The 24,917-nt window shown below is 40.1% G+C and overlaps 1 protein-coding gene across 1 annotated transcript in view; it reads right to left on the bottom strand.

The window, feature by feature from the left end:
• BRAP (BRCA1 associated protein) overlaps positions 1–24,917 on the bottom strand; it is an 86,822-nt gene that overhangs the window by 60,526 nt on the left and 1,379 nt on the right. The window contains exons 2-4 of the mRNA XM_089676780.1: positions 14,584–14,745; positions 9,501–9,666; positions 6,099–6,288 (exon numbers count right to left, since the gene is read on the bottom strand). Coding sequence (XP_089532906.1) covers positions 6,099–6,288; positions 9,501–9,666; positions 14,584–14,745 — 518 coding nt within the window. The remainder of the gene's footprint in view (positions 1–6,098; positions 6,289–9,500; positions 9,667–14,583; positions 14,746–24,917) is intronic.

Below are 24,917 nucleotides of genomic sequence, written 5' to 3'. Positions count from 1 at the left end.
TGTAATGAGGAAGTTACGCACCTTCAGGCTTTTTAAAGTGGTCATTGGATTTCAGGCTCCTGTATGTGGCTAGGCTCCCAAAAAGTCCCACACACGTGGTATCTCCATACTCGGTAGAAATAGCAGAATGTATTTTGGGGTGTAATTCCACATATACCCATGGCTTGTGTGAGAAACAAATAACTTAAAATGACAACTTAGTGTAAAAAAAAAAATATATATATATGTTTTGTCATTTTCCAGAAACTTGTGGAAAAAAAATAAATCTTGCATGGACTCAATATGCCTCTCAGCAGATAGCTTAGGGTGTCTACTTTCCGAAAAGGGGTCATTTCAGGGTGTTTGTACTATCCTGGTATTTTAGCACCTCAAGAAATGTGATAAGCAGTCAGAAAGTAAAAGCTGCGTAAGTTCCATTATCTATAGCATATTTTGTAGACGCTATAACTTTCACACCAAGCAATCAATATACACTTATTGGGAATTTTTTCACCAAAAACATGTAGCAGGATACATTTTGGCCTAAATTTATGATGAAATTGTAGCTTTTTGGGACATTTTTTAATGACCGAAATAAGAAAATATTGTTTTTTTCAAAAATGTTTTTTTCTTCAAAACTTTTTCTGGTTATATCGGCAAAAAAAAAAAAAAAGTGCACAGGTGATCAAATACCACCAAAAGAAAGCTCTATTTGTGTGAAAAAAAGGACATAAATGTAATTTATGTACCATATTGCATGACCGCGCAATTGTCCGTTAAACTAGCGGAGGGCTGTATAGCAAAAAAAAATGGCGTAAATTGCAGTATCTATACCAGCAATGGGCAAACTACGGCCCGCCGGACCTTTTAATCCGGCCCGCGGAGAACGTGAGGGGAGCTAGGCTCCTCTCACAGTCCGCCCTGAAGACCGGTGTAGCATGAAAATCTGTCTCCTATGAGGATCTGTCCCCCTCGACGTATCTGCGCATGTGCCGGAGATCGCCGATCGGCTGCTAATGCCTGAAACTGGCACATGCGCAGATACGTCGAGGGGGACATCCTCATAGGAGACAGATTTTCATGCTACACCGGAACGGCGTGGGAAGACGGCGAGAGGAACGCGCGGAGCAAAGGTAAGTGAATTGACACAGGGGGGACTTGGGGACTTAATATGGGGAATGAATTACTATAGGGGGGATGAATTACTATATGGGGGACTTGGGGACTTAATATGGGGGATGAATTACTATAGGGGGGATGAATTACTATATGGGGGATGAATTACTATATGGGGGATGAATTACTATATGGGGGATGAATTACTATATGGGGGATGAATTACTATATGGGGGATTAATTACTATGCTTACTATGGGGGAATATTACTATACTTACTATGGATGACACATACACATCATTCATCTACTCTTGGTCCGGCCCCCGGGTCCAATATATGAACCCATTGCGGCCCTCAAGTCAAAAAGTTTGCCCACCCCTGATCTATACCATAGTTTGTAGACGCTATAACGTTCATACAAAGCAATCAATATACACTTATTGGGATTTTTTTTTACCAAAAACATGTAGCAGAATACATTTTGGCCTAAATTTATAACTAACTTTGAGTTTACTATATATTTTTTATAGCTGAAAGTAAAAAATATTGTTTTTCTTTAAAATTTTTGGTCTTGTTTATAGCGTGAAAAATAAAAAGCACACAGGTGATCAAATACCACCGAAAGAAAGCTCTATTTGTGTGAAAAAAGGACGTAAATTTCGTTTGGGTGCAGCATTGTATGACCGCGCAATTATCAGTTGAATTAGTGCAGCGCTAAGTAGCAAAAAGAGGCCTGGTCATTAAGAAGGGTAATTCTCAGGAGGGCAAGTGGTTAAAGGAAAGCCTTTACTTCCACTTTAAGGCCCCATGCACACTTTGCAATTTGGAATCATGGGTAGAATATGCACGTTTGGGTCCATATTGGGTGTTCATTCTAAATGGCACCTCAAAAGAAATAGGATTTTTGCTGCGATTGTCATGCGACAATCGTGCAAAACGCGGCTTTACAAATCGTATGAAGCTTATTGTCCAAAAATGAGCGTCTGAATCTTTTGGGTGACAAATGTGTCTACGGCAGCCCACTGAAGTGAATGTCCTATGCACAACATGTGGAATTATGTGAAAATCGCCCAAACAAAGCAACAAGTGGGAAGTTTGAACAGGGCCTAATATCTAACTAAAATTTAAATTAAATATTGTAACGTGCCCATATTATCCAAGAGCTGGCCTGCCAACTGGTGTACTACCAAACTAGAAATATAAATGGCCCTTCATATTTCATGGGCTACATTCTGAGACATAACTAAGCAGTAATAGTTTTCCTATGATATACAATCAATAAAGATTGTACATTATAAGAGAATCAATAGTGGTGCACCGAAATGAAAATTCTTGGTCTAAAACCGAAAATTCAGGATACATTTGGCCGAAAACCGAAAGACAGTTTAACCACTTCCAGTCCGGACACTTTTACCCCCTTCCTGTCCAGGCCAATTTTCAGCTTTCAGTTCTATCCCACTTTGAATGACAATTGCGCGGTCATGCAACACTATACCCATATGAATTTTTTAGCATTTTTTTGAGACAGATAAAGCTTTATTTTGGTGGTATTTATTCACCACTGGGATTTATATTTTTTTTTGCTATGGAAATTAAAATGTCCAGAAATTTTGAAAAAAGTGTTTTTCTTAGAAAATTTTTCAAATAAATAGTATTTCATCATAAATTTTGGCCAAAATGTATTCCATTATATTTTTAGCAAAAAAAAAAATAACCCAAATTAGTTTATAACCCAAAATTATAATTTTTAAACTTTTTTTAATATTATTTATTATTATTTTTTTACATACGGTCACCCTAGCAGTACAGTGTGACACTGTACTACTTGTGGGGGGTGATGAAGATTTTTTTTTTTTTTTTTTAATCCAAACTGCATTGGTGTGCACCAGGCCTGAAATGCATTGAAAACGCAGCAAAAAACGCATGTGTTGATGCAGTTTGCAGTTTTAATCTTTAATAGCAAATGCAGCGCTACACAAGTGATAAAGCAATATATTGTTATATATGCATACTGTAATAAACGTATAAACGAATGTATATTGCACTAACCAGAAAGCACAATAAATTGCGCATTTGAGTATATCATACCACTCCTGGTCATCTGGATCCGAAAGGGCAACTCAGAGTATCATCTGGCACATGTCAGCACATCAGGTGATCAGCAGACTTACTCTCTAGCTCCAGGAAAAATCCCATCCGATGTTAAGGACCAGTCATAGGCGTAAAATGGAAATAACAGGAATCCACCTCCTCCTCTCCGGGCACACACTCTTCAGCCTCACCAGTTTTTTTTCCTGGAGATTTTTCCTGGAGCTGGAGAGTAATAGTCTGCTAATCACCTGACGTGCGGATCCAGATGACCAGGAGTGGTTTCATATACTCAAATGCGCAATTTATTGCGCTTTCTGGTTAGTGCAATATACATTAGTTTTCCAGCCACTGGAGTCACGGAGTTCACCTTATACTGAATTTGGACTTTAAATTTATATATCTATTTATCTTTGTGTCACAACTGCACCTTATACGTCATATCTAGACGTTATTATCACCATCTAATATAGCGCTCCACAGCGCATGTTTATACGTTTATTACAGTATGCATATATGACTATATATTTATTTATCACTTGTGTAGCGCTACGTTTGCAATTATTGATTTATTGGAAGGATTTGAGGTTTTACCTTTATGCTAGCAGCTTACCTTTTCACCTAGCGCTCGTTTAGCCTTTAGTATTTTGTCCACTGCAGTTTTATTCTGCCCACAAACAAGTTGGCCAAAATTTTTATTAAAAAAATGCATCAAAAAATGCAGCAGAAATGTGCATGCAAAAAGGACAAAATGCAAAGCTCATTTGGCTGTACTTCTCCTGTGGAACACAGAAGTGCAAATTGTTCTGAACTCTTGTGACCCGTTTTCAGCCAACAGTGGGCTAAAGCACCCTGTCAGCTGATGTCACAGAGCCTGTCCAGGCTAGGGAAAGAGCGTGACCATATGGTCAGGATCCACCCGGGAGAATTGTCTGGCACTGGGATCAGCCTCTCCGCTGAGAGCCTGAGCCAGCCATTCCACCCCCTCTAATTTTAAAATAAAAGAATAGTAAAAGGTGAATCTCCGCAACAAGGACAAACACTGCAATAAAAACCTGAAAGTGGATTAATTCTTCCCCACTTTTAAAACGGCGGCGTTATAGCCAAGGTAAGTATTTTAACCGCTTCCCAACCGTGCTATAGCATAACTACTGCTACAGGGCGGCAGGGCTGCGCAAAATCACGTATATATACACATGATTTTGTGTTTCCAGGTATGGGGCATGCGTGCGCCGCCCTACCTGCGCAACCATTGGCAGCTACAGCTGTCGACCACCGGGTCCCAGCTGGAGATTCCCCGATCGCCGAGGAACATTGACAAGTGTTTGCCGAGGAACACTGATTGCCGAGGAACACTGACAAGGGAGAGGTCTGTATGTAAACAATACAGATCTCTCCACTGTTAGCACCAGCATGCTGCTTTGTATTCCTCCGGATAGCAGAGCAATACAAAGCAGCATGCTTACACAGTGAAACAGCACACTATGTGAAACACACAGCACACAGTTAACCCTCTGATCGCCCCAGATGTTAACCCCTTCCCGCCCAGTGTCATTAGTACAGCGTCAGTGCTTTTTATTAGTACTGATCACTGTATTCATGTCACTGGGGATGTCAGTGATAGTTATTTCCCACCCAGTGTCAGAATGCCTGCCGCAGTCGCTGATCGCCACCATTACTAGTATAAAAAAAAAAAATTCCAGTATATATACAGACATTTGTAGACACTATAAAATTTTCACGTAAACCAATTAATTTACACGTATTGGGATTTGTTTTTAGCAAAGACATGTAGCAGAATACAATTTTGGCCTAAATTTATGATGAAATTTGCATTTTACATAATTTTACTGGATATGTTTTATAGCAAATTTCTTTTTTCCAAAATTGTCAATCTTTTTTGTTTAGAGCTCAAAAAATAAAAACGCAGAGGCAATCAAACACAACTGGAAGAAAGCTCAATTTGTGGAGAAAAAAAGGACATAAATTTAATTTGGGCGCCATGTTGCAAGACCGCGCAATTGTCAGTTAAAGTAGCGCAGTGCCGTATTGCAAAAAAATGGTCTGGTCAGGAAGGGGGGTAAATCCTCTGGAGGGCAAGTAGTTAAGCCTTTTGTTATCCGTTAAGACTTTAAAGGGGTGGGGAGGGATAGATGTCTAATTTTTACAGCAGTTCTTGAAATGGCTCCACAGTAGCTTGGGAAGCTGAAGAAAATATGCAAGGATAAAAGTTGTGAAAGAAAAAAAGACCTGGAGTGAATGAAAGGAAAAAAAATACATTACCCAGAATAAAGGCTTGGTAATGCTGATAAATTCTAAACACTTCAGACCCCGGTTGTTGGCAAAAGAAGCAAGGAGAAGAAAAAGGGAAATGCAACCAGACAGGAAGCAACCCAAAACTCAAACTGTATTTTTTGCTGCCTTTAAAGTCCAACTTCAGAAGTCCAAATATTCTCCCTTGTAGTGGGGCAGTGCCCACACTTTTATGTTTAACTGCTCATTTCTGTCTAGGGGCAGAAAGAAGAACTTTTACTTACTGTACCTTATTCCCAGCTTTCAGGGCAGGCAGCACTCCCCCAATGCTCTTGCAGTGGACTGTCTTTTGGCGTCCTCTATCCTGTTTAGTGCATGGCTAAGGTCCCTATAGCAGTTTGGATGATGGCAGAGGAACGTAGACTGCTGAAGCTTGGAGGAGAAGAGGCTTTGGGGAGCAGGCTAGCAGCAGGAGGAGCCTGCAGGAGTAGAGGATCTAGGAAGTAAATCTTCATTACAAAATCAGCAACACAGAATGAGCACTTAACCCTCACATTGTGGGCTGCAGGGGATAATTTTTAGGTTTCCTGAAGTTAAGCTTTAAATGCAGAAAAACTTCAGCACAGGTCAAAGGAGAGGCAAGAAAAAGCAAAATAGTTACCTGGGATCCGAATTTTATGAGAACCATGTACTGATTGGGTGTGGAGTCCCGAATTATTTTCATATGTTCAATAACTTCATTAAATGGAGCTACAAATTTCATCAGATCGTGGCTTGTCATTGCTGCAGGAACGGTAAGAATACAAAGCATTGCGCTGCGTCTGACATCCTCTTTCAGTGAGGTCATCTTACTAGAGAGAAAAGGCATGTGTAACTTCTCACATTTAAAATATCATCTGCTGGATCTTTGTACAAGTTATTATCCAACATGAAAGTATATTCACATTTTCTCTAAAGGAAACATATTTTTAGGTAATCACACATGCTACAAACAACTATGCAGTACACGGGCCTGCCTGATTAGATAGATACAAAAAGTATATTACATAGTTTTGGCAAATATAAAAGACCACACAAAGATTGTACAGTCAAATTGTACTGTACTGTATATGTTGAGCTTATTTAAGAACACTCACACATTGCTGTAAATTCTAATTCATTACAAAAGCAAATCCAGGAAAAAAAAAAAAGTCAACATATCAGTGAACTACAAGAAAATCTTTATAATCCGCTTAATAACGAATTTACCTTTATGAGAGTATGATAAACTTCAGCCCGATTCAGGAGGCCTTCTAGGCAGAACTGCTATCTCTTGAAAAAAGAGCACTGCAACTTCCCTCTCCAATACCTACAGAGGGCAGGGATTGGACCTTGACTGCACTTGGCCTACAATTTTGCAGACCTGGATGCTTTGCAAGTCAGAATGCAGAGATAGGAATTCAGCAGTTCCACAAAGTAAATAGCAGCATCTCAGCCACTAGGCTGTGGCTAAAGAGTGAGCTTCAAACAACCTTCCCATATGTTCAAAAGGATAAGTTCACCTTTCACCTATATTCAGGGTGTAACATGTTACGATCTGACCAGCCCCCACTCCCCGCTTTGGTGGAGCCCCACGCAGCCACTTTTTTTTTTTTTTTAAAACAAATTGACAGCTAAGGGGGGGGGGGGGGTTAAGGGTCTCAGGTGGGGCGGAAGATCCCCTGCCAGCTGTCAAATAAAAAAAAAAAAAAAAAAAAGTGGCCACGCAGGGCTCCACCCACCCGGCCGCATCACTCGTTTACAGCATGCTGTGGCTGTCAGCTTGTAGTCCTCAATGGACTACCACGGTGCTATGGAGTGCCATGGTAGTTCATGGATTCTTCCCTGTCAGTATATCTGCTTGCTTATACATCCCATACGGGCAAGCAGATATTCTGACAGATCTGCTGGAAACCTGCATGGCACCATCAATCTGTTGATCGCTGGTGCAATACTTTATACAGGCTGCTGCAGACAAAAATAATAAATGCACATTTTTTTACCTGCTAAAAAATGTGCATTTATTATTTTTTACTAAAAAGGTGAACTAATCCCTTAACTTTAAAGTAAAGGGATCATCAGTGCTCTGGTTAACGGACGGATCAGCTAGAAGAATTTCACTGTAAGATTAAACACGCCTGTCAATCTCTGGCAGCTAACCAACTTGCTTTCTTCTTGTGTAATGTGATGTCAGCAGATTACTTAGGCCTTTCAGGACACAGTGCCAACTTCTCAGGCAAATAATGAAAGCTGGGTATTGAAAAGAAGTACAGCTTAAAACACAGTGCTCCAGCACCAGTAACAACATAAAGAGCAGTAAGTTTGTATTTGTTATTAAATATATTTTCTTGCTTTACTTACGTAAGTACAAACATACAGTACAGAAAGCAAGTTCATTTTAAGCAAAAGCTTTAAAAAAATGACTCTGGCTGTTATGAAAGCTCTGCTATAAAACAATACAAAATCCACCTACAGAAAATAGTTCAATTGTAGAACAGCACTGTAGCTCCACTACAACATAACTGATGAATTAGGTGTATGAGCTGTTATCAAAGCGGAAGGAGTCTGCAAACAGGTGGATTCCAGGGGAAAGGTAAGTATTTATGTAATTTCCTGATTTGCTTCTGCACGACAGAAACTGCTTTAACCATTTTAAAGCACTACTCTGTCTAAGGACAAAAAATTGAGCAGGTAGGTTTATTGCATTTAGAGACACAGGCTTTGACAGATGGCAGACTGCAAATGTCAGCTGATACCTGTCAATAGTAGGTAGTTTATTAAAGCTGATCTTCAGGTTTTAGTGATGTTTAAATAGTTTGCATAGCCCAAGCAAGACCAAATGGACTATTAACTTCACCAACAAAACGCATGGCTGACAGTCCTGTACGAATTGTATGTAGCCTCAGCTACATAGTGTATACTGCGCGGTGTACAAATCTTCCTCTAATTGGCTGAGGTGGACGGCTGAAGGCACGATCCTCGACTCAGCCAATCAGAGGAAGCTTTGCATTTGTTTGAGGAATACAAAGCACACTGTATATGGCTGAGCAGTGTTCCTGATGCTGGAAAAGGGTGATACTATATACTGTATGTAGGCCTCAGCCATATACAGTTCATATAGCGCTCACAGCCACTGCATGTGTTAGTGAAGCAAACAGTTTGTTTCAACCAGCTTGATCCAAACAATTTAAATTTTACAAAAACATATGGATCAGCTTTAAAAGGTGTGCTCAGCAAGAGGAACTGTGCTGATGAAAATTAATATACAGAATACTAAAAAGGTGGGTTAAGGCCCCACTCCGGGCCAAACTTTTTTTAAAAATTTTGGATAGAATAGGGAAGGGATAGAAAGTTTTGCAACTGTTTTATTTCCCGTTAAAGAGATTTCTTTTTGGGACAAGAAAATAACTCCAACAAAGGCATAATAGAAGAAAAAACGCACCATTGTTATCAGAGTAGAAAACAGAACTTTTTTGGCTTTTGTCTCCACATTGAGGAATTCTCAACTCCTGTCACAGTAACACCAATTAAACATATTTAAATATTTGTTTAGTATTTCCATATCCGTACATTAATCCAGCATGAGAATGTAGCCTCTGTACAATACCTTTTGTGGCTATTGAAAATATGTGCTTGCAGTTCGGCTTTAAGCATTTACTTTTCAAAATACACAGGTACACAAAATATTAACAGCAATTTGAGAGCACAGAGTTCTAGGAGCAGAACAGTTTACTTGTTCTTAAAGCCCAACACTAGGAAGGAAAGAAAGAAAGAGGACACAGACCAACAAAAAGCACGCATTTAGTAGTGTATGGATTGGTTACACCTTCATACAAAGTATTTAGTGATCACCAGGCCCTCAGTCCCAGTGACTACCGGTACCCCGTTTCTTCTACCAGTGTGAGAGGGAGGGACAAAAAGTGCAGAAAGTATCCCCAATTGGGGTATTGGGCAAATTTCTGATAGAAATTTTGACTTTGACTTTGAATTCTTTAAAAACATAACTTCATTTTATTCAAGACAAAAGTACTATTCTTTTGCCTACTTTGTTTTGTAGAGATGCATAATGCCATGAACTATTTCCACAGAGGGGTTCCCACTGAAGAAAGTGATCTGCTCAGGCAGCTGTTTTGAAGGAGAATCAGGAGCCGTTTGGTTAGTGGTTACAGATGAATCTTCCGAATTCTCTGGATCTGAGTCCTTTGGTGCATCTAACATAGGTAGAAAAGAAAGAACATTTTATAAATGATATAAAAACAAAATAAAATAGAAGAATATGAAGTTTAAAAGGTTTTCCTCAATTAGCAGTGTACACACCCCTACTATAATAGAGAAAAAAAGAAAAGTATGGCATTTTTAAAGTGTTACTAAACCCACAACAGTAAAATCAGCATGTATATGAAGTAAAGCATGCTTGTTATACTCACTGTGGAACCTAAGGGGTTAATCCTCTGCATTGTGTAAAAAGGATGTTTGATCCTCTCGTCTCTGATCCTCCCTTTCTTCTACTGTCACCAATCCATCTGCTGATCGTACAGAGCTCTAGGAGTCACTCAGCACATGCTCAATTTGGTGTATATTGCTAAACAGTTTTTTTTCTTCCGTGGGAGGGTGCATGTGATCAGCGCAGGGCCAATCTACCCTGTCCAGACAAAGGGTCAGGGGTCATGCAGCCTCATAGGTCAGAGATGAATGAAAACTCCTCAGACAAGCTTTAACCAATGCTCAGCTGGACACTGAAAGAAGTCACAGGAATATACAGGGAATATAAAAAGTCTACACACCCCTGCTAAAGTGTCAGGTTTCTGTGATTTTAAAAAATGACAAAGATAAATCATTTCAGAAACTTATCCACCTTTAATGTAACCTATAAACTGTACAATTCAATTGAAAACCAAACTGAAATTAAACCAATGTGGTTGCATAAGTGTGAACACCCTCTTATAACTGGGGATGTAGCTGTGCTCAGAATTAAGCAATCACATTCAAATTCATGTTAAATAGGAATCAGTACACACCTGCCATCATTTAAAGTGCCTCTGATTAACCCCAAATAAAGTTTCAGCTGTTCTAGTAGGTCTTTTCAGACATTTTCTTAGTCGCATCCTACAGCAAAAGCCATGGTCCGCAGAAAGCTTCCAAAGCATCAGAGGGATTTCACTGTTAAAAGGTATCAGTCAGGAGGGGTACAAAAAAATTTCCAAGGCATTAGATATACCACGAAACAAAGTGAAGACATTACCAAGAACTGGACGTCCCTCCAAAGTTGATGAAAAGATGCGAAGAAACCTGATCCGGGAGGCTGCCAAGAGGCCTACAGCAACATTAATGGAGCTGGAGGAATATCTGGCAAGTACTGGCTGTGTAGTACATGTAACAACAATCTCCCGTATTCTTCATATGTCTGGGCTATGGGGTAGAGTGGCAAGACGGAAGCCTTTTCTTACGAAGAAAAACATCCAAGCCCGGCTAAATTTTGCAAAAACTCATCTGAAGTCTCCCAAAAGCATGTGGGAAAATGTGTTATGGTCTGATGAAACCAAGGTTTAACTTTTTGGCCATAATTCCAAAAGATATGTTTGGCACAAAAACAACACAGCACATCACCAAAGGAACACCATACCCACAGTGAAGCATGGTGGTGGCAGCATCATGCTTTGGGGCTGCTTAGTCAAGGTAGAAGGAATTATAAACAGTTCCAAATACCATTCAATATTGGCACAAAACCTTCAGGCTTCGGCTACAAAGCTGAACATGAAGAGGAACTTCATCTTTCAGCATGACAACGACCCAAAGCATACATCCAAATCAACAAAGGAATTGCTTCACCAGAAGAATATGAAAGTTTTGGAATGGCCCAGCCAGAGCCCAGACCTGAATCTGACCGAAAATCTGTGGGGTGATCTGAAGAGGGCTGTGCACAGGAGATGCCCTCACAATCTGACAGATTTGGAGTGTTTTTGCAAGGAAGAGTGGACAAATATTGCCAAGTCAAGATGTGTCATGCTGATAGACTCATACCCAAAAAGACTGAGTGCTGGAATCAAATCAAAAGGGGCTTCATCAAAGTATTAGTTTAAGGGTGTGCACACTTATGCAACCATATTATTTTAGTTTTTTACTTCCCTCCACCTAAAAGATTTCAGTTTGTTGTTCAACGGAGTTGTACAGTTTATAGGTTACATTAAAGGTGGAAAAAGTTCTGAAATTATCTTTGTCTCATTTTTTTACATCACAGAAACCTGACATTTTAACAGGGGTGTGTGGACTTTTTATATCCACTGTATACAGCTGATGAGAAAAGGTATTTAGCAGTTTATATTTACTAAAATAATTGCATGTTCTGTGTACTGTGGGAGACCAGATATAGTGAACGCAGGGTCCTGGGTTTAGTAACACTAAGTACCAACACCATCTTCTCCAACTATGGGGTTTATTTACTAAAGCTGGAGTGCGCAACATCTTGTGCACTTCTGCATGGAAACCAATCAGCTTCCAGGTTTCATTGTCAAAGCTTAATTTTACAAGCTGAAGTTAGAAGCAGATTGGCTACTATGCACAGCTCCACCAGCTTCTGAGTGCACCAGTTTTAGTAAATCTACCCCTATGTCTGACAAAAATTTTTTCGTTATAATCATATTAATACCAAAAATTTATAAAACTGCTCATTTTACCTCCACATCTGATCGAACATATATGCAAGAAATACAGTCACCATGAGCAATAAACACATAATTTACATCATAAAAACAATGTCAGCTTATAAATAGAAGATTGAAAGATAGTAAATTCACAATGCATTTCACAGCCCATGAGTCTACTTCCTCAGGAGGACACAGAGGGGTTTATTTACTAAAGCTGGAGAGTCCAAAATCAGACTCCCTTCTGCATAGAAACCAATCAGCTTCTAACCTCAGCTTGTTCAATGAAGCTTTGGCAATGAAACCTGGAAGCTGATTGGTTTCTATGCAGAAGGGAGTCTGATTTTGGACTCTCCAGCTTTAGTAAATAAACCCCAGAAGATCAAATCATAGTGTATTCAAATCATTGTCACCACTCATTCAAGCAAGAATATCTGAAAGGAAGGGCTGCAGGAGATCACTGACAAAGACAATCACGTGATTGGCCACAGTGAAGTAAAAATAGGTAAGTATACACTTCTTTTTTACATAGGGTAGGCAAGATAGGTGGCAGGAGGGGGAAGGAACATTTTTAAGCATAGTTAGTGTCAGGGCTGGAATCGAGTTGAAGGTTTTCAGTCAATTGTGCAAATATAACAAGACAACTGGCATACAGGCATTTGTAGAAAACTAAAAAGCCAGCCAGTCCATTGTCTAAATAGCATTTAGCTCCTTTTTTTTCTGAATACACTTAGGATCATGTATCATATCCAAATCATAAACAAAGACTAGATTTCCCCAGTCACCAATTAAATTGTTCCATTCAGTCAACTGAAACTGTAGTAAAAGTCTGAATGTTGCCAGTTTAAATTTGACATCTGCTGATAAAAGGAAGTGGTGTTGACAAAGTCAAAACCTTTAGCGATAATTTCAGCTTTTTTTTCTTGCATGACAAACCAGGCAACATTTAATTGGCAATTGAAAAACTATCCTATGAGCCTAAAGCATAGAAAGAAACCCGTTTGCTGGCATTGGCCCATGTCTTCTGTAAGCACGTGTATGTCTGGGCAAAAATTGAAACAAAAAAGTGAACCTCTGCAATACATTCACACTTCCACGGTTTATCTTTTAAAGTGCTGAAAGTATAGAAGAATACCTGCTGCTCCTGTCAGGAATCCAGTAAAAGCTGATTTCATGTTCAGCATAATGCCCTGGTTCACACTGATGCAGTGCGGAATTCGTAGCGTTTTTTTGTGCAAATTCCTCACCACATCACAATCGCACCCCGTTCATGTGAACCGCTGTGGGTTTGTATGTTAAGTTAACAATGCCCCGAAAGCGATGCAATGTGCAGAATCGGAACGCATAGGTGTGAATACCCATGCGATCCGATTCTAGTGCAGACCCAAAAAAAAGGGTCCTGCACCTTTTTGATGTGGTTCATTTAGAGCCATACAAAATGTATGGCTCCAATTGCACCGCACACAAATCGCATGTAATTTGCACAGGAATGCGGTGTAGTTCCTGTGCGAATCACATGTTATCGCATATATGGGAACCCAGGCAAAAACTCTGCTGCTGTAAAATCCCAAGCAGTATTCTCAGCCCTGCCGGAATACTCCCTTCTGGACTGCAAAAGACCTCACCTCCTCTCATCTTCATAACATAAAGGGGTGGTAATCTGTAGTCCAGAGGACTGACAACAATGCTTGGGACTGCAGTGCACCAGAAGCAGGGCTGTCAGCACAAACAGGAAGTTAGCAACTCACTGAAATATTGTATTGTAGTGTACTGCAGAAATCTAGCAAATATAATTTTGCGCCCAGACATACACTACGTAAGCTGCTTCAGTACATGGTGGCTGGATGAACAAGTAACTAACTACTGGTGAGACAGTTTGTTTAATCCAGCTTTATTTGACATATTTATATAAATTTGTTGACCTTCTAAAAATGCTAGCTGCCTGGCTGATAGGCCAATCCAGTGGCTGCAATACTTGGTGTCGAATTCTCTGAGAGAATACAGATCAGGATCTTTGGAGGTCAATTTTTGCATACTTGTTACAGGTCAATGACTAATGAGTATTGAAACCATTGTATCAGCACGCGGAGATTTTTTTTTTTTGGCTTAGGCAGGCCATAGACGGGCCAATAAACAAAAAATTGGTCGGCCCCGTTGCCGATGCTGCCATCCATGTCCACGAAAAAAAGACGTTTTTTTGCGGATTTTCCAGCACGACCGATAAAAATAAATGAGATCTGTGAAAAACGGGCTGGCCCCACTAACGGCGTGATTATCGGACGATTTTTCGCGCGGACGAAAATTCGGCTGATAAACGACCTGTCTTTGGCCTGCATTACTTGCCAGGCAAGTAGAGATTTTTTTTTCTAGAAGTAGAGGCCTGCTGTGGAAGCTATCATGTTTGTAAGACAACAGATTACTAAACACATTCTCACCTACAAAAGGTCTCTATGGAAATTACATGAATATGTATCTCTCTACATTCACCTGTATTTGGACCTATGGTTTCTATTATCACGTCAGTCATTTCCCTTCTCCCAATGTGCTGATGCAGAAGAGCTGTCTTTTCCACAGACGTCTTTCCTTCCAAGTAGCCTGCAGCTGCATGTAACGTCTTCTCTTTAATTTCCTCATCAGACATCTCTGTGGCTAGGCAGGAACATAAATATTAATGTGTTGTGGTTTACAGGAAAGGCAGAAAACAATAGAGCATGCAGCAATGGACTAACCTCTCTGTGAATATGAAAAAATATCAATGCACTCAGCAGCTCAGAGTAATTGGATTTTGTACTCCACTGAATAGATAGTTCAGCTGATGATAAATCACTGTTTGTATGACTATGAATGACAGTACTGTGCCCCACTTATAAGGGAAAGACATGGCAATAATACTTACTTAAAATGTCTGATGTGTGTCATCACTTATTTATAAGACATAGGATGCAGTTTTGTCATATTGTTAGAGTTCAGCAATGGGCAAAAAGGATAAAACAGCCCCTTGATGAGTGAATTTTATGGACAAGCTGGATACTATAATGCGGTTTTCAAATGTTCCATGTCAACATGAAAGAAAAAAAAAAAAACCTGCATGTCTGAAGTGTCATGTCAGATAGTACACCATGTTCTGCTGCTTGTTCTATGCCAAGATTAAATTGAACCTTCACTTTAAAATAACTAAATGTGTATTAAAACAGACGATGTTCAATATCTTACAGTTCTACAGAGTAGAAAAGTCTGTCTCCTGCCAGCAGCTGCAGAGTGAGACCCATGCTCTCAGTGTGGAAGCAGTGGTCTCTTTGCAGAGGTCCGATTCTTTCCCTTTTGAGTCTGAGCCAGAGCTGTCCAAACAGTATAGGGGAATGATCCTGCTGATTGCAGAGCTCTGACTCAGCAGGGGGCACTGGATCTCTGCAAAGAGACCACTGGTTCCCAACAGAGAGCAAGGGTCCCACTCTGAGGCATGCTGCCAGGGGACAGGCTTTTCTACTTTGGCTATTGCAGCTTTTTTAAATTGAAGATTCAGTTTGGCTTTATAGAGAAGAAGGCAATGAAGAATTTCAGTCATTAACTTTCTAGATGTTAACCACTGGCTTCAGTAATTTGAATCAATGACCTGCTGACTTCAGTAAATTGAAAGACTCGCCCACAACAAGAACAAACATCAGAGACAAGCCAGAATTCCTTATCTGTAAGCCAGGTATTTAAGACAGATATATATATATATATATATTAATATTAGCAGAGAGTCTCAGAGGGATCCAAGAAAAGTCCTGCTCGAGGTTTGCACATCTCCCAGGCTCCTCTCATATACACCCCTGGGGCCATTTAGACTCACTTGGAACCTGCAGTTACTCCTGGGGAACAGACCAGCCCTGTCTGAGAGAGCTGCAAGGTGCAAAACTGCATTAGTGGAGACAAACAAGCATTACGTTTGCTCAGCTTCAAAATTAGTATTTATGTAGTGAGTGTCAAGACACGGCTAGGAGTTTGATTGGTTGTTTTTGCCTTGTTTATTTTGTGGAACACTGCACAGCATCTTTAAATAGACTGTAAATAGCACCAATAAACAAGGCCTGTTTGGCCTTGGTACAGACACACAAGGGTTAAAATGGCAATGAAAAATTAATTTTCCACAACTGTGGTTCTTTAAATTGCAATTAGTGCCTGTGTATAAATAGTCAATGAGTTTGTTAGCTCTCATGCAGATGCATTGAGAAGACTAGATACTGAGCCATGGGGAGCAGAAAAGAACGGTCAAAAGACCTGCGTAAAAAGGTAATGTCAGTACTGTTCAATTACTTACTAAAAAGTGGAAAATTCGGGGATCTCTTGATACCAAGCCAAGGTCAGGTAGACCAAGAACGATTGCAGCCACAACTGCCAGAAGAAATGTTCAGGACAACACAAAAAAATCCGGTTACAACATACCTGACAACACCTTGATATGCCTCACCAGACTTTATTGTGGCATTGGCGCAGTAAAGGTTTCTGGCAATTCAACCATGCAGCTCATTTTTGTTCAAGTATCATCGCATTGTGCTCCTTGAAACAACCACAGTCTTTTTCCAGAGCAGCCTGTATTTCTCTTGCTGTTACCTGTGGGTTTTTTTTTGTATCCCAAACATCCATTCCTTCCTTCCAAAGGAAGTGTGGTGATATTTCCGGTCAGACTGCGGCTGCCACCTTGGTACACCTGTTCCTATGTATTTTATTACCAATGCTTGTATGGGTCTGCTGGTCTGATTTTAAAAGTTGAGTATTCTATACCTGGTTTTTATACATTAAACATGGATGCATTTCACTAGGAGATGTCCTTTGATGTTTTTTTGAACATGGATTTCTGATGAGGAATTAGAGAAGGAGCCAGTAAAGTATGCTTACAGAGGAGAGCTGGTTGGATTTTGGGTTGATATTAAAGCGCATTTGATCTATATTACCCATAGGTCAAAATGGGAGGCGAGAGTGTGTGCACACTAGCTGGTGGAGGATTTTTAAGGGTGATCACTTCTCAAGTCATGTGTGGAATACATACTGAATTGAAGATGTTTTTGATTTTGATTTTTACTACATTTATTCACTGGGTTGAGGGCTCAGCCAGGTGTTTATTTTATTTACCATTATTTATTAACTTTTTATTTTGTGTGCTTTGCTAGAGATAGATAGATAGATAGATAGATAGATCTATCTATTTGTACATATGTTGAAGTTGCACTTATTGGTTTGTTCATATTTGGCATTGTCTATTCTTTTTGGATATTTTCATTCACTTGTACTTGGCTATTTTGAAGGTATGCACCTATATTACCTTAGTTAGGGGCTCTGACAGGTGTTTACTTTATGGTTAGGTTTATTGAATAGTGCAGCGCTATGTATTTATTCATTTATTTTTTAGTGTTGTGGGAACACAATTTGGTGTTTGCAGCCACTTAGTTTATCATATTAGGTCTGGCAGCGCAAGAGGATTTTTTCTTTATTATCCTTATTTTAAAAAAAAAAAAAAAAAAAGGTAATTTTATTATTTTACAATTAAACCAAGAACAAACAGTGGTAAACAAGGTACCCAATGATGGGTGCAAAAATACAGGTTAGAGACAAATATCCAATAGCTAACTACAAAAGCAACGAAAATCGAATACAGTCCCATCACTATTATAATAGAACAATAAACAATTTAGCTGGTGAATAAGATACCGAATACAAATCAGAGCACAAACGACAGGATACGAGTAAGAGAGGAGGGGGTGCTGCAGCTGCACTGAGAGGTGCAGGATTTGGCAGAGGAGTTCTATTATCCTCTATGCTTCCGACTGCTGAGACAGGGTGGGGGCAGAGACAAGGGGGTACCTACAGGAGAGGTGCTTGGGCCACATGAAATGGCCTGGAGGGCCAGATTCGGCCCACTGGCCTTGTATTTGACACCTGTGGTCTCGGACATTGGAGAGTACTATATTAAAATCTAAATCCAAAAGTATGGGGCCTTCTGCCACTGAAAGCACACGGGCCAATACTTGGTCCTAAAAGTAAAAGGAGGAGGAATATAAAGAAGAAAAGTGTAAGCCGAGTTATTAGTCTGCAAGACTGCTAACACAGATTTGCCAAATGGGTCCGTAACCACAATGGTAATGGAACAACCCAACAATTTGGAGATTAACATCGTATACCCTCTAGAATAGTTAGAGTATGTGGAGTGGAGCGTGTGGGCCACAAATGCACATTTCAAAGCCATCACTTTAGAACCAATAAGATGCGTTTCCTGTAGGAATATCAGGTGAGGTTTATGCTTCTGTATATATTGAAACACCAATGTTTTGGACATTCCAAGAGACCACGATTAAAACTCTGCGTAGCCATCTTTCAAAATAAAAAAAGATAAATCCCCAAAAAAGGGAAAAAAAAAACCCAAAAACTAAAAAAAGTTATGGCTATAAATAGGGGGAAGAAGCCAAAAAGCATATAAAAGAACAAACATCATTGTCAATAGATTGTGCACTGTACAGGTACCATCAATTAACATAACAATTAACTTAAACACCAGCAACCAAGAAAGGGAAAAAGAAAACAACAAATTGCTAACTCCCATAAAAAACGATGTGATATATAGAAAACAGAACCAACAAATACCCTCCACCCAGCTCATAATCCCCAAATGAGTTTGAATTTGTACCCTGAACCAAGATTACAAAAGTTGGGGGTGCAGTTTAACCCCATCCAGCCAAACGAGAAATGTGGGGAAAAAAAAGCCACAAAAGGTCTTGAGATGATGCTCCTTCGTTGTCCTCTGAACCAAAGGAAAGAGGCAGCCATGTGGTGTAGAATCTTGAAAGCTCCTCCAACCCAGCAACCACCTCATCAAGATAGGGGAAGAAATAATGGGACAGGAAAGAAGACTGAAAAACCAGAGGGATGAGGAGAGCTGCTGGGCACCAGATGGAAGTTCAAAACAGGAGAAAAAGCTATGGCATAGCAACTGTAAATTATTTAGGATTTGTCCAGGGAATCCACCTAGCGATCCGTTCTGCTGGGGCAGTGAAAAATTGGGCCTTGCCATTATGGACCACAAGCAGCCTAGCTGGGTCGAGCATGCTGTAACGGAAATGATGATCCTGTAGCCATTTCTTCAAACTCTGAAAGGCAGCACGTTGTTTCTGCGTTGCAGCAGAGAAATCAAGGAAGATAGTGATGACATTGTTATAAACTAGATCAGGTAGCTCACGGGCCATACAAAGTACTGCAATGCGATCTCAAACATAAGGATATGTGCAAGGAGTGGTCTGGCCGGACCTCCGGGGAAGAAGGGGAAAAGTGTTTTTCATCCATTCTGTAAGAAATTCCTCTGGGTAATCCCAGAGTAAATCCCAGACTCAGGGAATCCCAGAAAACGGAGATTATTCCTTCTAGGGCTGTCTAGATCCCCCAGTTCAGCTGCAGGAACTCTTTGTTCAGCCTGAAATTTTCTAAAAGGAGGCAGAAAGAGGGTAGATATCTTCTACTGTACTAAGCCATTGTTTGGCATTAGAGACCCTATGGTGCAATTTTTGAACATCTTCTTTCAGGAGAAAAAAGTCTACTCTGAGAGTCTCAATACGATTGGTGAGGCCTGGCAGATCTTAATGGCTTCCATGATCTGGGTTAAAGTGTCGCCTATTAGTGCCAGTCAGTGATGCCTAATACTTCCAATCAGTGACGTCTAACAGTGCCATATACGAGTGCTGCCTTTCAGTGCCCGCAAGTGATGCCTGTCAATGCCCATCAGTGCCCATCAGTGCAGCCTTATTAGCGCACATCAGTGAAGGAAAAAAATTACTTCTTTACAAGAGTTTATAACAGAAACTAAGAAAAAAAACTTTTTCTTTAACAATTTTCAGTCTTTTTTAGTTTGTTTAGCGGTAATTAAATACCACCAAAAGAAAGCTTTATTGGTCTAAAAAAAAAAAAAGATAAAAATTGTTTGTGACAGTGTTGCATGACCAGGGTGGATAAAAATCAATGATTTTTTTTTAAAAAAATTTGATTTTTTTAATTTAAATCGGATTTTTTTGACTAAAATGCTTTTTGGAGAAAAATATATTACCATCCAAAGGTTATTCTATCATGAAATAAAGATTAGTTTTTTAATTATGTAGAATAAGGCTGTATATGTTTAATTTTTTTGGTAAATAAATGCCATGAATCCATTCACAATGTCATGCTCTTCCAGAGGTTTTTGTAAGATTATTGGGCAGTTTCTCTGCCTACAAGATATTATCACAGATGCTTGGTTTACTTTTGCAGTTCTCAAAACTGAATTTGACTCAGCGGAGATCACATGCCTCTTCTTCACAGCAAAAATGTTATAACATGAACAGAGTTAAGAAAAAGACCTTAATCCTAACTTCTACAAACCTATGAATACAGAATCAACCCCTTCAGTGCTAAGTTTCAAGAAGTTCAGTGAATAGAATAGAAACAATATTTTTCTGACTGTTTGGAGTGGAATAGATCTGCACAAGAAGGTGAAACTAAGTGTGAGGAGGAAGGGGCTGGCAGTCTACGTTTCTTAAAATATATATATTTTGTTTAGCCAAATTAGTTAACAAACATGGATGTTTGTTTAAGCAAATCACATATGCTGGAATGTTATTGTTTCAGATGAATAAATCTATTTAAATTGTTATTATTAAGGTAATGATTATTTTTCTCCTTCCTAAGTACAACAGAAAAGTTGTCCAAATATGAATGATTAACCTATTAAACTGGGGATAAAAAAACTAATCTGAAAAGTTGTTATTCTAAAAATCTTCATCTACTTGCATATTAAAGTTATACCAGCGAGAATTAGTCTATGTAGAAAACTAGGATTTAAATCAAGCCTTACTGACTAGTGATTTAAATCGTGAGTTAAATCAAATCCACCCTGTGCATGACCACACAATTGTCATTTGAAAGTGCAACAGCACTGAAAGCTGAAAATTGGCCTGGGCAGGAAGGGGGTAAAAAAAGTGCCCGGTAGGCAAGTGGTTAAATAGAATACAGTTTTTTGGCAGTCAATATAAATGCCAACATTTTACCATTTTTGCCAGAGTATACAAGCTTTAGCTCAAGTGTGTGTGTATATATATATATATATATATATATATATTACACACACATACATACATACACACACGCACACCTTTGTCATAAGCAGCTGAGAACAGAGATTACAGTATAAGGTGCTTGGAGAGGTGGGGAGGAGAAGCAGATTTTCCCAGTGAAGAGCCGTGCAAGAGGGTATGTCAGCACAAACTTGAACAGTGGACAGGCAGGCTGCGCTCCCATCAGATATGCTTTTGTACCTAGCATGGTCAGTTTTAAATAGGAAAGCAAAGGGACTGGCAGGATCACCAGGTATTTCACACAAGCGCGCTCCCAGCACAAATACCGAGGTGCCACTGAGAACCCTGGGTCCTGTTCTAACGGCTGGGACCGGGACTCACATTTCTGGGAAACATGATCGCTGTGATAGTCTTTGATTGGCTATCACAGTGATCAGTCACTGTACAGCCCGCCCCCCTTGTTTTGTTTTTTTTTTTCCTCTCTCAGGGTCAAAGGTCAGGATTTTTTTTGTAAATTGGTGTCAGTGTGTTATAGGTAAAAAAAAAACAAAATGTGCACTATTGTTTCTGAGCTGTAGTACAGGTACAAACAAAAAATAACATACACATATATGATATCGCAGTGATCATCAAGAGCTGGAAAATTTATTTTGGGCTGTTCTTCGGTGGTAGATTATGGCAGTAACAAGAAACAGCTAAATTTAAAAAAAAAAGTTTTTTTTTATTTTGTTTTTACTATTTTGGGCCAGTTTTCCTTTGATAATAAAAACAAAATCAGGAGATATCCATTACCATTTACCAAAAAATGAAAGCCCATTTTGTCCTGAGAAAAAACAAGGTATAATTCACCTGGATGTACACAGTAGTTGTGATGATATGTACGGTTTAACTAACACGTCAAAGTTGCAAAATTGTGCTTAGGCATGAAGATTTGTTTTACCCTTAGGTGTGAAGGGGTTAATAATATTGTGCTGCTTTTTATGGCAGAACATGGTGCCTCTCTATACCAGGCGCAAGGACAAGGAAGAGAACAGGCTTGATTCATTTTTCCATTTTTGTTGTAGTCTCTGCAACAAAGTCTGTCATCACTTTCTCCAACAGACAGACCAGAAATATAAACATTACAGAGATTTTATCCCCTACCCAACCCCAGGACAAAAAACAAATGTTCTGGCTGGAGTTAGGCTTTTAGTATTACAGTAAGATCTTGCGTAAGTGTGTTAACTAACTCTTCGGACAATCCTAATGGATAGTTATCAATGAAGAGATGATCCACCACACACCATACCGGAAAAAAAAAAAAAAAAGTATTCACGCATTAGAACAGTAAAATTGTAACAGTGCTTGGGGCTAAAGATTGGCTGCAAAGCCTAAACCCTATCCAAGGCCATACACAGAAGTGTTGGACATTTTTGTTGGTGGAAAACAAGCAAAGACCTGAGAAGTAGAAGTGTCCCCTTTGCATGATTTCCCTTCTATTCCAGCTCTGGTGACCATGTGCAGGAGTGACATCATCACAGCCTAGCCATTCAAATGGCTGGACAGTGCGAAACAGGAACACAACCAGGTGAAGATGGAAGTGCGCCACTGGATTGCTTTGCTTGATAGGTAGGCCTTCCATTATGAGTTAGTAAGCAATGCATACCAGCGAATTATGGCATAGCACTACAGGCGGCCCGTTTATCCACTTGTCCTCCTGAGGATTTACCCCCCCTTCCTGACCAGGCCATTTTTTGCGTTATGGCGGTGAGTTTCTTTAACTGACAATTGCACGGTCATGCAATGCTGCACCCAAAGGAAATTTAAGTCCTTTTTTCCCACAAATTCAGCTTTCTTTCAGTAGTCTTTGATCGCCTCTGCGGTTTTTATTTTTTGCGCGTTGAAAAAAAAAAGCCCAACAATTTTGAGAAAAACAACAATATTTTTAACCTTTTGCTATTTAACATGTCCAGTAAAAAAAAATTTAATTTTGTCATAAATTTAGACCAAAATGTACTCTGCTACATGTCTTTGCTAGAAAAAATCCCAATAAGTGTAAATTAATTGGTTTACATGAATGTTATAGCGTTTACAAATGGCGGTGTAGATACTGGGATTTTGTTTTTATTATTTTTACTAGTAATGGCAGCATTCAGCGACTTATAGTGGGACTGCAGGGGGCATTCTGACACTGGAGGGAACTGACTTGGTGTCACTGATATCCCCAGTGACACCAATACAGTGATTAGTGCTAAAAATAAAAAAAAATATAACAAAGCACTGACACTGTACTAATGGCACTGGGCAAGAAGGGGTTAAGATGAGGGGCGGTCAAAGGGTTAACTGTGTGCTGTTTTACTATGTGCTGTGTCCGTGTGCTTCAATGTAAGCACACTGCTTTGCATGGCTGGGCTGTGCACAGCCACCCAAATCAGTGTGCACGAGCTGACAGGGAGAACTGTTTTGTTTACAAACAGTTCTCCTGCCTGTCAGAGATGCTTGGCAATCACTGGGCACTGGAGAGTAATCACTGGCTGGGACCTGGTGATTGACAGCAGCGAATGGCGGAGCGGGTAGGGCGCGCGCTCCCCCTAGCCGGAAAAGCAAAATCACGTATATATACACGTGATTTTGCGCACCCGTGCCGCCCTGTAGCAATATTTCTGCTATATGGCGGTCGGGAAGCAGTTGATCAAATTTTGTTAGCCGACCACTTTAAAGCAGACCTTCACCTTAGGAGAAAATGGCTCCTGCTGCTCAGTTCCTGTGAAGAGAGAGATAGAAACATTGCTTCTGTCCAGCACAGTGCTGGATTGAGATTGGCCTCAGATAAGTATTGGGGGGGGGGTGATACACAGAGATGAAACAAATCCTCCTATGTAAGTTGTACCTGTCTATCTGCTGTCTTCTCTACATCCGTTCAAAGTGCTGAATTTATACAGCCTGTCTGACAGTTCAGAAAAAGGAGGGTGGAGAGCTGAAGTTACATACTGCAGAGCTCAGTGAGGAGAGCTCTGAGAACTGATAGGACAGTAGAGACACACAACCCCCTCCACGGTTCACAGGAACAGAGCTGAGGACATCAATCAGCTGGAGGTCTCTACCCGTCACCATTTTTCTCCTGGTGTCGGAAATACTTGTCAGAATGGACTCATGCTGACAGCAGAGGAATGAAACAGCAGACAGAAATGACAGTTCGTGCTCTTACTGAGTACACACTATAGAAGGATATGCTTTGTTCATATTTCATGTGTGAGGTTTACAACCACTTTAAGGTGAAAAACATTTAGCTTTTACAACCACTTTAAACTTCATCACTGTGTGTTCGTCTTTCATGCCCCGTGAGTGCTGCCTTATTTTAAGGATTTTGTATCATTTTTTTTACATTGTTGCATTTTTGTGCTACAATACAGTGTTGCTGTCTTTCTCCCCCCTGACAAGAATGGTGTTTGCACCCCTCACAATCTGCGTGGGGCAGAGCTTCATGTCCAAGCAGAGCCTTGTGGCAAATCTGAACATGAGCGTCCCACACATGCGTGAAGACAGACCAGGTGTGGAAGTCCCGCACCTCACAGAGCCCTGTGGCACAAACAAGGGGGTCCCACGTGTGTGAAGACAGAGCAGGCATGGAAATCCCATGGCACATCTGAACATGGGGGTCTCAAACATGTGTGAAGATAGAGCAGGTGTAGAAGTCCCGCACTTCGCTGAGCCCCGTGGCACATCTGAACATGGGGGTCCCACACGTTGCCAAGTCCTGTGGTACAT

The sequence above is a fragment of the Staurois parvus genome, unplaced genomic scaffold (genome assembly GCF_062004578.1).
Source record: "Staurois parvus isolate SC_StPar_1 unplaced genomic scaffold, SC_StPar_1.0 ptg000014l, whole genome shotgun sequence".
Taxonomy (NCBI): domain Eukaryota; kingdom Metazoa; phylum Chordata; class Amphibia; order Anura; family Ranidae; genus Staurois; species Staurois parvus.
The sequence above is the reverse complement of the archived record's forward strand: the minus strand, read 5'-3'. Positions and strand labels throughout refer to the sequence as shown.